Source organism: Ostrinia furnacalis, unplaced genomic scaffold, assembly GCF_004193835.3.
Source record: "Ostrinia furnacalis isolate ACB-3 unplaced genomic scaffold, ASM419383v2 OfSCF7492, whole genome shotgun sequence".
In the NCBI taxonomy this organism is placed as follows: domain Eukaryota; kingdom Metazoa; phylum Arthropoda; class Insecta; order Lepidoptera; family Crambidae; genus Ostrinia; species Ostrinia furnacalis.
The window spans coordinates 154,815-169,784 of NW_021137731.1; the positions used below are offsets into that span (position 1 = coordinate 154,815).

Sequence of the window (14,970 nt, forward strand, 5' to 3'; positions counted from 1 at the left end):
TGGTCTGCGCCTAGGTTTAGGTAAGCATACGAATTTTCCATTTTTGAATTAGAGACTTGTAAGTTATTTTTTCATTCAGTTTTTCAGTTTTATCTTAGAACTATACATTGACATTTTCCTTCTTCAAAAATAACCTCTCTATATGTATTTTTTTTAAATAATAGCGTAGTTTCTTCTATAATTTTATGCAACAGCCAGACACCATACATGTATAAATATAGAGAGATTTCCTTTGGCACTGATATAAATCTACCTAGAGATATAAATGTGATATTAATAAGCACATTAGCTATTAATATTATGACCTTTTCTTAAATAATCGCTTATTCTAACCTTCACACGGAATAAACCTACTGTTTTCTATCCTATTATATTCCAGCGAAAGCAAATACATGTGAAAATTACTACAAATGGTTTATGGGTAAAATATATTACTCACTTAAGTAACCAAGTTCATTGTCCGGTGTGAGTGACAATGTTGTTAAGTTTTCTATGTTATTGAACTCACTGGAGATAAATTAAATTTTGTTATTTAACAAGTTTTATTATAGCCAGGAAAAGTGGTAGAGTCAAATAAAGATCAAGTTATATCAAACCTATGCTGGTTTTGTGATATAAGAAGAATTTTATTGTAGTAACTAGACTATCAAATTAAAAATATGTCTAGAAAATAAGGAAGATTTTACACAAGAAAATTATTTAAAAATGTCTAATGAGTGCTTTTTTCTTAATTAAAAAAAAAGTTTTGACACTCCGGTGATGTTATTCGGTCTTTATAGGGAAGAATAATTCCTTGATTCTCTAGGAATTCATTAAAATGTATTCCTGTCAGACAGCCCATACTTAGATCTCAAAATTCATAAACCTAGCTCGTACTGTTACAGCCTTCATGAAAGTAGAAGATTCTAATGTAGGGTGACGCTTGCAATCTTGGCCTTTATCACATTACATACTAGATAATTCCTAAATAAGTATAACAATTCTTCTTCTTAGTCGTTTTGCTCTTAGCAGAGCGGTCGGCGTTCACGTCGGTTGTAGAGGCGGATAGATATCCCGCCATCTCTCCCTGTTGGCTGATGCAGTTAGATAGGCACGTAGTATTACTATAGGTGTTCGTTCGTTCGTTCGTTTCAGCCGAAAGACGTCCACTGCTGGACAAAGGATTTCCACAAAGACCGGTCCCGCGCCGCTCGCATCCAGGCGCCTCCCGCGACCTTCACTAGATCGTCGGTCCACCTAGTGGGAGGCCTGCCCATAGGTAATTACCACTGCAGATTTTACTTGTTTGTCACCTGTTATCCGCTATGCTAACCTTAACTTCGAGCTCCTCCTATATTCTTCTGATTAATTTCATTGCGGGTCCAATGACAGTTTAACTTTCCCCCGGGACTTCATTGGTTGGGTTTTTATGGCGGTCAAGCTGTAGATCCTGGCTACACAGGAGTGGCAGCAGTGGGAACGAGATGTGGGAATAGTCCCGTGAAGATTATACTTAGTCAGTCCAGCGCTTTAGCCAGTATAGGGATAGGACCAACTGAATTATGCCGTTTCAATTCTATTATTTTTCAATTATTTGTTAGTTTGTGGAGTTCAATAAAAAGTATAGCTACGAATACAAGTTCATTCAATCGTTTCAGTCAAATGATCTCCGCTGCTGGACAAAGGCTTCCCCATACGAATACAAATCTATGTATATTGGCTATGCCATTTCTCTTTTCATTTGATTGCAAATAGTTCGATCTACATAATAAAATTTCACTTTCAAAAATCTGTTCCGTACGGTGACCCGATTTGCAAATTGACTTCCAAACAGCATACAAAATGCTTGACATAATTCTTTGGACGTATGAATTTTTGGACACAAAAGCCGCTACATTATGCATGAGTACGTGTCTGAATGTGTCTGGTGGTCTTGGTTTTTGGTCAAAGTATTGTGTAATTATTATATCGTTAAGAATATGCATAGTCTGACATAGAAGTTCGCAAAATTGACAATATTTATTGGCGCGAACTATAAAATTATAAATTTTCTTATTTCAGTATTTTTATGCGTTAACTAATCGCTTTATTGGAAGCTTTGCTTAGTTTAGGAGCAAATCATCATCATCATTTAAGCCACAGGACGTCCACTGCTGAACATAGGCCTCCCCCAATAACTTCCACATCGCACGGTTGGTAGCGCCCTGCATCTAGCGCCTTCCTTTATGAGGTCGTTGGTTCACCTTGTGGGTGGAAGCGCGTCATTAGTCACTCGATTTAAGCTCATAGCAGAGTTATCAACTCGGAAAGGGATCAACACCGTATCGCCTTTTGCGAGCTGTCATCGCCTTTCGTGCAATGCAGTATGGAGGTTCATTCAAAGAATACTGACCGCCTCGAGATGATACGGTTACGATCCGTTTCGAGGTTGATAAGTGTGCTTCGTCATTTAATGATCATCATCATTTCAGCCATAGGACGTCCACTGCTGAACATAGGCCTCCCCCAATGCTTTCCATGTTGATCGATCGGTAGCGGCCTGCATCCAGCGTTTCCCTGCTACATTTACGATGTCGTCGGTCCACCTTGTAGGTGGACGTCCCACGCTGCGTTTTCCGGTACGCGGCCTCCATTCCAGAACCTTGCTGCCCCATCGGCCGTCAGTTCTGCGTACTATGTGCCCTGCCCATTGCCACTTCAGCTTGCTAATCAGTCGGGCTATGTCAGCGACTTTGGTTCGTTTACGGATCTCCTCATTTAATGATAAATAGTGGGAATTAGGGATTTGGGATTCCGAAATAAATACAAACATCGCGTAACCAACAGTTATAATGATAACATTCTGCTATTAAATAAGTTAATAAATTAATCGTTTGACTCGAATATAACATTCAATGAGAAATACAAGTATAAATATATTTACATTACAATAATGAGCACCATAACAATATTATTTATATATTTCATTAAATAGTAGACGAATACATAATATGAGATCAGTCTGTGATAGTGTTAACACAAAATAATATAAATAATATGTTTATTACATATATACTTTGATATGTATATTTATTTTATTAAATAAATGCAATAATTTATTTACATTATGTACATTGCAAAAAATAATAATAATATATACTTTTATGATAAATACATAAATATAATAATTGAATAAATAATTGTTAATAAAATAAATACGTGATAGATAAGCATGATCTTTGTACACACCATTTACGTATATAAAATAAAAAATAACTCAAAATGGATAAATAAATCTATAAATCAATATAATCGGCAAAATAAATACGTACATATTTATTAAAGCAACATCCAAAGGCTCATTCACATTGTACATAAATATATGTTAAAATTAAAAATACACTTACGTTTTACTGTTGGTCTAACTATGATAAATAAATAAGTAGGTTAAATAATTTACAGTGCATAATTATAACCTTTTCCAGAAGAGTACGAGGTATTTCAACATCGTCGATGCTAAGAGAAACCGAATAGTATTCTCTAACTCATTCAATGTTATTTTACGTCTCAAAATCCATTCATGCATGCCATTATGTCGTAGTAATCCGCATTAGAAAAAAACGCAACATATAAATCGTCCTTACCACTCACACGATAATACTGACCACGTTTTTCACAAGCTGTTATGTCACGATTTTATCTAACAAAGACGTCACTCTTCAATCGAGCAGGATTTACACGCACCGATTTCAGTCACCAGCCAGCACTAAATGCAAGGCCAAGTTTTTTAATCTGTGATCAAACATTTGCTGCGACCCCTGCGTAAAATTAAAAACTTAATTTTCTACACAGATCCATGTTGCGTAGCTAGCCGCGAACACATTGACAAAGCTTGGTGCTTTTTATATAAGCACGTAGACCTATTTTTTCCAAAATATAACAAAAACAACCAAGCTACCAACATGGACTTTACATCAGTCGTGGACAAAAATCGTGTCGTGTAAATCCGTCTCTGTAGTTACCAATTTTCAGTTTGTCGAACATTGATTAACTCCGTTTGGGTCTTACCAAACTCAGTGGGTTTTCACTGTATTATACAGTAAGTGCTAATAATTATGTAGTAGGAAAAACGTTACGGTTGTTCCTTATAGCATAATGAATTGTTTGGTGGGTTCAGACTATTGGGAGTACGCGTTGTACGCTAAGTCTTGGGCGTTCTCCAGCGACCTGGAATGAGAGAAAAATTGATTATACAAAATACTAGAAATTATAATAAAATCAATTAATCCACAATGACAAAATTAAATGACAACACTGTAGCAGACGAGGCAAAGAAAATCGGACGAAATTTTGACCATAACTATAACGATAACCAATGTATTTGTTGGGAGTTGAACGTGCGACGCAGTGCACGTCCAAGTTTATTGCCAAATAATGAAAATAAAAAAAAAACATAATTTTATTGAATAAATCATCATCATTTCATCTGGAAAGTCCCCTGAAAGTATATTTCGTTATTTGTCACAAAAAAACTTGGAGAATGACATTAATGCACGCTCGCTCTTGATAAGGTACTCATGTTACAGCTTAATCGTGAGAATTAAATGTAAAGGTAAAAGGCATAATATGTAAAAAGGTAAACTTTTCCTGTCGTCACTATAAATTAAACCTGTAATAAATAAATCCTTAATAATTAACTACTATGTTTGAGGAAAATTCCCAAATCGCCGAGCCGCAATGCGTTCCAATTAGCCGATGAAGATGTATAATTAGAAAATTACATGACCATTACGATTTCTACGGCCCATATACCCACGCCCTGCGGATGTCGGCGATTCGACTTTCGCGACAAATCCATGTGAACTAACTAAATGGGTGCTTGAAGACTCACTCTTTAAAGTAATCAATCAGCAACATAGTAGTGAATAGAGAAATAGGCGTCTCTTGAGTCAGAAGATCGATGATTAGATGGGACATACTTAAATAGAATCAGAATCATCTATTGCTGCGCAAAATGTTTCAAATGATACAAGTTGGCACATAGAGAAAAGGTACCAAAAATGACCCCCATAAAACCACTTTGTTCTATAGTCAGGACGTTGCTTGAATTAACATGAAGAAACATTCTAGGAAAAGTCCGTTCTTCGGAGGGCACATTGTGCTCTGTCACATAGAGGGTCATAAAGTCTGATATTATCATGGTTTATCCTCAATAAATTGTTACTTCTCACACAATAGTAGGCAAAATTTTGACTTTGTTATTCAAGCCTTGATTTCGTTCCTAGATAATTATTAAGGTATGCAATAAATTTTGACAAAAGGTGTTTGTAAAAATCCTATCCAAGTAGGTAGGTACTACTCAGCATGACAAAGTGTAGTGTAATAGTACTTTAATTTGAAGCTCAAGTAAGGTTATATTCATTTTCTCCTAGAATATTTATTTGACTTCAAGATAACCGTAAAAATATGAACAACGAAGTTCTATCAATAAATCTTCTAAAAGTATCAATACCTGCTCCATCCCGAGCCTCCGTGCCCAGCAGACGAAACCACCACCTCATGGGCCTCTCCACCACCGCTCGGCGACAGGAGTTTCTTTAGCCCAATGATACCAGCCAGCACCAGCGCCAGCTTAGACACGATCAAGGCCTTGCCCGCTAAGAGAGCCAGGGCTCCAAAGGCCAGGGGTACCAGCATACCACCGATTAGGAGAGGGATAGCCAGGAGAGGGGCGAGCTTCTTCCTCCTGCTGCGACCCTCGGCGGACTGCAGGTCAGCGCCGGTGGGGAATTTGACCTGGAAGTACAGAGAGGTTTCTTTTTTAGTTTCATAGTTTTTGTATTGTCTAATCAACTCCAAGAGCGACTGGTCGTCCAAGGAAAAGTTGAAAGATTGCGTGGCAGATCACCTATGCGTTGGACAGACCAAGTAAAATCGGCAGTGGGAGACGGCGTATGTTACTGCACCAGACAGTCTGCCAACAGAGAGTTGTATCCGCCTCTACAACCGATGTGATCAACGCCTCAACGTGAACATGCAGGCCGCCACCAACCGGCCATTGTGGAAATCATTGGAAGAAACCTATGTTCAGAAGTGGACCGAAATGATGATGATGAATCAAGGCAAGTTAAGCTTAGTCAAAAGATGTCTACAGCTCAAAGCCTTGCCAAGGACTTCCACAAAGAGAGGTCCTGCATTGCAAGCATTATGGTGCTCTCCCCAACCTATTATCTCGTATAATTTTGACTGATAAAGGTTTACTTATTTGTCTAGTGAGAACTGTAAGTCAAATAATAATACCATTTAAATCGTTCCCAGTCCCAAATTAAATTGTTGGACTATAGGGCAAATATTTATTTGTTTGTGAAAAATAATTAACTCTATTTTTGTTCCTATTATATCATTAAGAGAAAGTATTTCAATACCTACTACTTCATTTTTAGTAATTACAAGTAATAAATTCTAATAAAATAGATGATTAGGTCGATTATATCAGTATACATGCGATACCTACACTACATGATACTAACGAAAGTGCGGATAAAAATAAAGTAATAATATTTCCTACAAATCAAATTAGGGCTGTCACTTTCTTTTTGATTGTGTTAAACTTTTTTTTTAAACACGATGCAAAACGCTTATTTGCATTATGTAATGAACATTTTTATATCATGATTATATCACAATCTATAATGCCTTGCCATGTTAGATAAAGTTATGCATACAGCATATACCTAATTACAACCGAAACGAATAAGAAGAAGAAGAACATAATATTATGTAAAATATTGAACGTAAATAAATAATTGTAAGATGATGCATAACTAACTAAGATGGCGCATTGACCTAAAGTGAGTCTTGACTTACGACACTAAAAAAAAAGATGAGTACCTATCCATTTATGCAGAAAGACCTTAGAGTAGAGACCTCCGCAATGATACCCGCGTCAGAGGAATCACCGAAAAGATGGACAGATGACATCCGGCAACAAGCTGGAATAAACTGGATGCAAGTGGCCAGGGACAAAATCGGTAGAAGGTTGAAGAGAAGGCCTATGTTCGAAGACGAACCCCAAAGGCTGCTATACATAGATAGATATATTAATGGAAGTCTTCATAATTTATAAAGATGAGCATTAATGGAGGTCTCAAATATTTTTAACTCAAGACGTGACAACCCTACAAAACAGTCGTGCTTCATGTGATTCGGAACTTCCGGACTATTCAGATAATTGTAGCATAAGTCAGCTAATGACAGACCAATAAAATAAAAATTGGTTAAGGAAATTAAACCTAGTTATGTTTAAGTACGACTTAAAAGCTAGTCTTTTTTTTGCAGCCTAGGATGGTACGTACATGACTATTCACTCTCGCCTTAAAAAGGATTATAGTGATCGGGTGTAATTTTATTTTATTTTTATTTTATTTTATTCAGAAAACAAACAGCTTACAAATATATAAATTGCATAGATACAGTGTAGTTGGTCAAAGCCTATAGTTTTCACCTCTATATAACCAAGGGGTATAAAATTTAACAAATTTTAATTATACGTAGAAGCAAAGAGAAAAAAAAAATGGATAGAAAGAAGTTCGAAGAAATTTGACTATATGTCAGGTCGACGTGTCTGACGCGTGAAATCACCTGCAATCAGTTTTCTTACAGCAGTAGGGTTGGTACAAAATAGGTCTACATGCGGGTGAGCGCTAACTATCTCATTGAACCTATTTGCCACCCTACAGAAGAACGAGTTTCGACGGTAGTTCGTGCGAGTCAACGGCAGGTGCAAGCAGGGGCGCTTTCGATTCTGTTTGTTGGGGACTCGTAGGCGGACATTACTTAAAAGTTGGGAATTATCAACACGGCCGTTACATATGTTCATTAAGTAAGTGATATCCGCAGCCGTCCTACGCAACTCAAGAGGAATAAAGTGGTGCCTCCTGCAGCGCACATAATAGTCTACATCGCGCTTCTTAGATTTGAACTGCAAGTATCTTAAAAACCTTCTTTGGATGGACTCAATTCGGTTACAGTATACTTTGTACTGGGGATTCCAGACCTGAGACGCATACTCGAGGATGCTACGAACGTAGGAACAGTATAAAATTTTTATAGGTTTTAGATTGGAAAAGCGTGCACATGATCTCATAATAAAACCAAGAGCCTTTGAGGCCTTCTTAACTATATAATCCACATGTCCATCGAACAGCAGTTTCGAGTCATGGATCACTCCCAGGTCCCTTATATGGTCGACATGAGCTAGACTATGGTTATTAAAAGTGTAATTAAATTTGGTTGGATTAGCTTTTCGAGTAAAAGTAATAGCTTGGCACTTGGATACATTCAGATCCAGCTTGTTATGAATGCAGTAGTTTTGAAAACGAACTAAATCATGTTGTAGTAACATCGAATCATTTAAATTGTCAATTTTTTTAAGTATTTTCATGTCGTCCGCGAATAATAGAAATTCAGAGTTTTGGAAACACTTACCTATATCGTTCACAAATATAATAAATAAGAGGGGGCCAAGAAGTGAACCCTGGGGCACACCGGATGGGACAGACATCCATTTAGATTTGTACCCGTTCAAAACAACTATCTGAGACCTATTCTCAATATATGACTCGAACCATCTAAGTAGGTTACCGTGAACGCCGGCCAACTGCAGTTTCTGTAGAAGCATCACGTGATCAATTCGATCGAAAGCCTTACTGTAGTCCGTAAAGATAGCATCGACCTGGCCACCAGAGTCCATAGATGACGTTATGAAATCGTTGGATAGCAGAAGGTTCGAAACTGTGGATCGACGTTTAAGAAAACCATGTTGTTGTGGTATAAATGACGGCGCTAGAGAGGAGTAAAGTTGCTGGTATACAACTCGCTCAAAAACCTTCGAGAAAATGCATAGTTTCGATATGGGTCGATAGTTTTTAACATCGCCTCTATTGCCCTTTTTGTGGATAGGAGTAATGAAAGCAGATTTCCAGATGTTCGGAACAATACCTTCAAGCAATGAACGCTTAAATAATATAGAAATCGGTACAACCATACTTTTAGCTAATTTTACTATAAAGATGGGTGGTATTTCATCAGGTCCTGCACCTTTGGTTAAATCTAAGGACTTTAATAGTTTGAGCAGATCATCTGTATCCACCTCAACATTACCTATACTGCAGCAGGTGTCGGGGCAAGAGTCGGATATGACGTGAGTGCAAGACGTGCCAGCTTCAGACCCTAAAAAGGTTGAATGAAAGTAGGTAGAAAAAAGTTCACAAATAGCCTCCCCTGAATCCGCCGATCTATTTTCATAGATCATTGAAGCCGGAAAAGAGCATTCGCTATTTTTTAATGCTTTTATATAGGACCAAAATGTCTTTGGGTTATTTATAATAGAAGTTTCAGCTTTATTAATATATGTGTCATAACATTGTTTTATTAATTAATTAGGTCATGTAATTCCTTCGCACATTCTCCGAAGTATAGCCAGTCTTCACACCTAGTTTATATCGACAATGGTCGAACATTTTAGGTAAGTACCGGACTTCCAAATCGAGGATCGAGTTCAATCCTTGTCGACCTCTGTATTATTGTGGCGATAAATTGCCAGTACTTGGTACTGGACAATCAATTTAGTCCCAAACTAAGCAAAGTTAAGATACCAAACAAAATGCACAACTGTTCAAAGAAGTTGAATTTCCTAAACAATAATGGAATATTTTCTAAATTTCTAAGTGATATAGGTAGGTGCTAGATATAAAACACGTGTTTTCTTATATTAATATCCTTACATAAGGAGAAAGGCACTATGATTTGCTTAATGAGGCTTACAAATCACTTATTAATAATGTTCAGGAAACAATTCAATAAGTGTGATTGAAATCGATTTATTACATTATCACTTAACTTGGACACCTTTCACTAGGCAGTCATGTTAAATTTCGATAACTGTTAATAATGAATTAATTGACGATTACTTCGAAGACAAATGAAAACTCATGTTGTATTTTCATAAATGATTCTAAAGATGAATGCACACAATTGAATGAAGTCGTAGTCTTGGTTTGACCTTTGCAATTCTTGTGTAACTTGGATCCACAGCTTGACCAGCAATACAACTCAACTAGTAAAGTTCGTATGGAGTGATTATTGGAATTTCATTAAAAACCGAAGAAACTAAAATTCAACTAGTGAGGGTGCTGCAGGGGAATCATTTGACCCCGCATCAAAATAAAACAGAAAAAAAATTGGATATTACATCAAAATAATAAGTCTTTCTCTATTTACTTTTTGTTGACCTGACTGACCTTTGAACCCGAGAACTCTGAACGTATATGAAGATGTGCCCTGAGTTCAATGACAATTAAACTTTCACCTGGGAGTAACTTGGCCTTGACCTTCACTTGGCTTCACCGGTCAAGCTGTAAATCCTGGTCATAGAGTTGCATCGGTGTGAACCAAAGGTGGCAATAATCTTATGAACTTTAGTAGACCAGAGGTGGAATTGTGTAAAGCAATCGTAATCATTTGACAGTTCATAACGTACGATAAAGTCAGTTAAACAAAGCGTTTGACAGAATAATCGTACGTTATGAACTGTCAAATGATAACGATTGCTTTACACAATTCCACCTCAGGTCATGAGAAAAAAGTGTCCCAAAATTGTACATTGAATGATGTCACGGTCATGATGTCCGATGAAATAACATCAAACTATCAATGTTGCCGTATTGTAAGGTATTCCTTCTAATCGTAAACTAAAACTGTGAAAGAAGAGTCTCAAACGCGCAAATTTTTAGCAAACGTTCTTTATTTCCGGAGTCCCATTGGTTTCCTTAAAAGTTCAATCCATATTTTTCCTAATATCTGACCCAATAAGGCTGAAAGTTACTTGTCAACTAACTCGATGTTCTCATCAAGTACCATCTACTAGAAACCATCCCAGTGCGATGCGAAATATCAACTAACTTTATCGTTGTCCCTTCGTAAGAGAAGAATCTCACAAATTAGTTTTAGCAAACGTTCTTTATTTCCTGAGTCTCATTGGTTTCCTAATGACTGTTATCTATATTTCTCCTAAATCTAATGCAATAAGACCGAAAATAGCTTGTCAACTCATCAAGTACCAACTAGTAGAAACCACCCCAGTGCGTTCACGCCACCGACTCGTGCGCACACCAATTAGCGAAGAAACGCTGCCGTAAGTAGGCTGGACTGAGAACTGCTAAATAGACTGTGTCTTGTAAAAAAGTGAAGATAAATTAATAACATGCAATTACCGAGATGCAGTAGAAAGCTGTGCATTATGCATTTCGTGCAATCCGTTGGTTTATGTATGCCTTTTTTGCTTGGTTGTTATTGGAAACATGTATATTAATAAGCTTTGATTGTTAGAAATGGGGGTAATTACAAGATTGGTAGCCGTTCGGAACGAATTTTCCAATAATTTATCAAAGACACCACGAGAAGAATCTTCGATCGCTGTAATGAAATTCAGCTCATGTTTACTTAACAAATAAGGATTAATTTCTAGAAGCTATTGAATGCATAATAAATGCAGAATAAGGTATCAACCACCAAAGGCATTAAGAATTATTAAAGTAGAAATAGAAGATATCAATCAAAATAAACACGAGAAAAACAAAAAGATAGACATTAAAACTGTGCTTTGTTAGTAAGAAGCTCATTACAAAATTAGCATTTTATCAACATGAATCTACACTCGTGCAATTTAAAGAGTTCTTAATCCTTTTTGCGTGCTCTAAGGGTAATTAGTTACAGTTCAAATGGTAGGGCTTAGGCTACCCAGTAAGGTACAACCTAAATATTAGGCTTAGCTTGCATGCCTTGGAACCTTGGGGTAGGAAAAAAGAGCAGACCCCCGAAGGAAAAATGAAACCCAATTAAATGAGTTCGTTGGCCCATTGCCAAATCCTTTAACTACCCATTTACATAAAATTGATATTTGGCTAGAAACAAGATCTTATAGTAGGCATGTAAAAAGCGAATTTGAAATCTTCTTAATTTGATTTTTTTTCCATCAACAACGTAATTCTTACAGTTATGTAACATGGAAGACATGTAATCTTCAAAGTAATGGTCGTTACTAAATCCAACGTAATTTCAGTGTCAGAATAATGTCATTATATGGACTGTGAAAGTGAGTGTTTTCTAGGTAGTGTTGGTGAAAAAGAGCGGGAAGAAAAAGATGTAGAGGTAAATAAGGATACGGACCCTTCTGGTCAGACTTGCTCATTGGGGTCAGTTTTTGACATTTACCCAGTAACTGTGAGGGTAACCAGGGGTTATAATAATAGACATTTACCTACAAATTATATCTGACTTTAGTAACCCTCTGCTGAAAATTCCGGCATTTCATGACAAAGTTCATGGGTGAGAGTAGCTAAGCTAGATTTTACTACTTTGGGCAATTAGATAATGACCACCTTAATTTCTGAGTGACTGAGTTCGTTCGTTCGTTTCAGCCGAAAGACGTCCACTGCTGGACAAAGGCCTCCCCCAAGGATTTCCACAAAGATTGACTGAGTATTTCAAAATATTTCGAACCTCTTGGGAATACGATGACGTCATCTACAATTCCAACCTTATTGTGTCTCTAATAGTTTGACACCATCAAATATCAACCAATTGCAGTCCAGTAGGTTCTGCACGATTTCCCGCCATTTTCATCCAGTCATCACACTCATATCTTCTTTCGGTCGTCAGTCCATCGAGCAGGGCATCCCCGTCTTCATCTTTTAGTCTGCATGGACATTACTTGGAGGTCCTTAAAGGACGTAAGGTTAAAGTTTTGTATCATGAAAAATATCTTTGTCTCCGTCCTTTTTCGGCGTTAGACGTTATAATACTGTCACCTTGACCCTACCACTATTTATAGTAACAATTAGTTACATAACAACTATAATCGCTCCATCTTTGATCATAATTGCCCATCAACCTGTCAAAGCGCGTAATTTGTCGTCGCTAATCAATTTCATGCTCACGCACCGACTGACAATTGATTTTCTTTTAGCAACAGCAATAAGAAATGTATTGACTGGCTCATAACTTTAGGTAGGTTTATTGTTACTTTTCTTTTTTTGTACAGTATTTTTTTGTTTAGTTTTAGTTGTGATAGTTATTAAAGTTTCAGGTTAATTATCTTTACAAGATTCCTAGATTTCAGATATAATATAAATAAGTAATAGACGGTTGTCTAGATCCATCTAGATAAGTACCGTACTGGAAACTTACAATAAAACTAATTATTTGAATATTAATAACAAAAGTAAATTAGATAACTTTCAGAACTATCTACTTAATAATATTAAATGGTTTTAGATTAAAATAACATTAACTGTATTACGGAAGAACCAAAAAAACAAAATTACAATTATCGAAAAATAACAATTAAAAGCCAAAGAAAAGTCTTTAATGTTAGTAAAGCATATCCTTATTAACAATTGACACGAACCAAGTAATGAACATCGTTTGTTTTTATTTTATTTTCATTTCATAGAGCTTACAATAATTCAACTTTAAGAAATGAATGACTTAAGTATTTCTAGAATTTTCTGTCTGGTGAAGCTAAAATTTGAACAGTCCTTACCTGGATTGTGTGTAAGAATGCTTATAGTTTAAAATAATTTAACAGTTTTCGGAAATTATTGACTAAAAAGTATTTCCTAGAATGTTTGTTGTTGTAAAGCTAAAATTTGATTGATCCTTACCTGGATTGTGTGTAAGATAACTTACAGCTTAAAATATTTCAACGCTTATGGCAAATTAATGACTAAAGTATTTCCTAGAATTGTTGTTGTTGTAAAGCTAAAATTTGATTGATCCTTACCTGGATTGTGTGAGTCTGCATGAATCCAACGATCTTGTCCAAGATAAGGTTGTCCAGAGAGCTCTCGTCAAGACCTCTAGGGATCGCCTCCTCGACCTCAACGTCGTTGACCTTCGCATCCTTATCTTTGGTTATCGTGACTCCACTAAGGACTGACACCTCATCACTTTTCGATATCCTCGTAATAGCTTTCGCCAGTTTTCTCTTAAGACAGCTAGAGAGGTCGCCACCACTACAATCCCTGTATGTTTCGTATGCGATTTTCAGATCGCCTAGAACACTGTCCTCTGTACTCCTGGCTTCATCCAGGGTATTTTTGTTTGTTGACGCCGTCCTGGCGCTGGCAGCGACTGCCAAGGTCAAAATTAGGAGGTAATGTGGTACCATCGTGACGTAGTCTTCACGCCGTTCGCTGTATGGGCACTGTGTTTTAAACTAGAGCACTGTAAGCGTTTATATGCGCTTAGTTTCACGGTACAGTGGACGTTACTGAGAGGGATGCATCGATGCATTTATGCAGTCAGTCGGACTGTTGTGGATAAAATTGTTAGTTGGTTTTGACTTCGAAACGTTTTCGGCTCTACCTTGCTCTTTCTGACTTCCATCTGACCTGATCGTACTTTTTATTTTTAAGCAATGCTTAAAATGCTTATGACCAGCAATAAAGCAAATTAAAAGCTCCATCAACACTGTCAAGCAGAGTTTGAGCTTTAATAGCGTTCTTCCTGTCTCTTTATTGTCCAGTTTCAGCGATTCATAGCTGTCAAAACGAAAACCGTACCTAGGTTTTTATTGCATTTGCATCATAAGGATATTTGGAGGTTTTACATAATGTGTATAAAGATAAAACAATATTATGTATCTGACGATAACAGTTAAAACTATTTTGGAAGGCCCGTCCAAGGCCCTTCAATGCTCCGCGTCCAAGGCCCTTCAATGCTCACTGGCCTGATGGCTAGCATATCAGACTACGATGCCAGCTGTAGGTTGCGAGTTCCAATCTTAGAGCCAAAGCACACGATGCGTTGCAACGCCGTAAGTACAGCAAAGATTTCGAAGTATATCGCGGCGTCGCGCCGCACGGCTATGTTTCTATGAAAGAAGACGCAGCAGCACCGCTCTGGCGTCCCATCTCGTCGCCGCTACGCATCGTGTGTTTTGGCTCTTTC

General features: G+C 37.1%; 1 protein-coding gene across 1 annotated transcript; it reads right to left on the reverse strand.

Annotated features, from left to right (window-relative positions):
- Positions 1-3,196: 3,196 nt before the first annotated feature.
- On the reverse strand, positions 3,197-14,280 carry Osi8 (Osiris 8). Its single transcript, XM_028321289.1, has 3 exons — positions 13,802-14,280; positions 5,471-5,754; positions 3,197-4,185 (listed from the first exon to the last, which is right to left on the reverse strand). The coding sequence occupies exons 1-3, from the start codon at positions 14,186-14,188 to the stop codon at positions 4,137-4,139; spliced, it is 720 nt and encodes a 239-aa protein (XP_028177090.1). The 5' UTR covers positions 14,189-14,280; the 3' UTR covers positions 3,197-4,136.
- Positions 14,281-14,970: the final 690 nt, after the last annotated feature.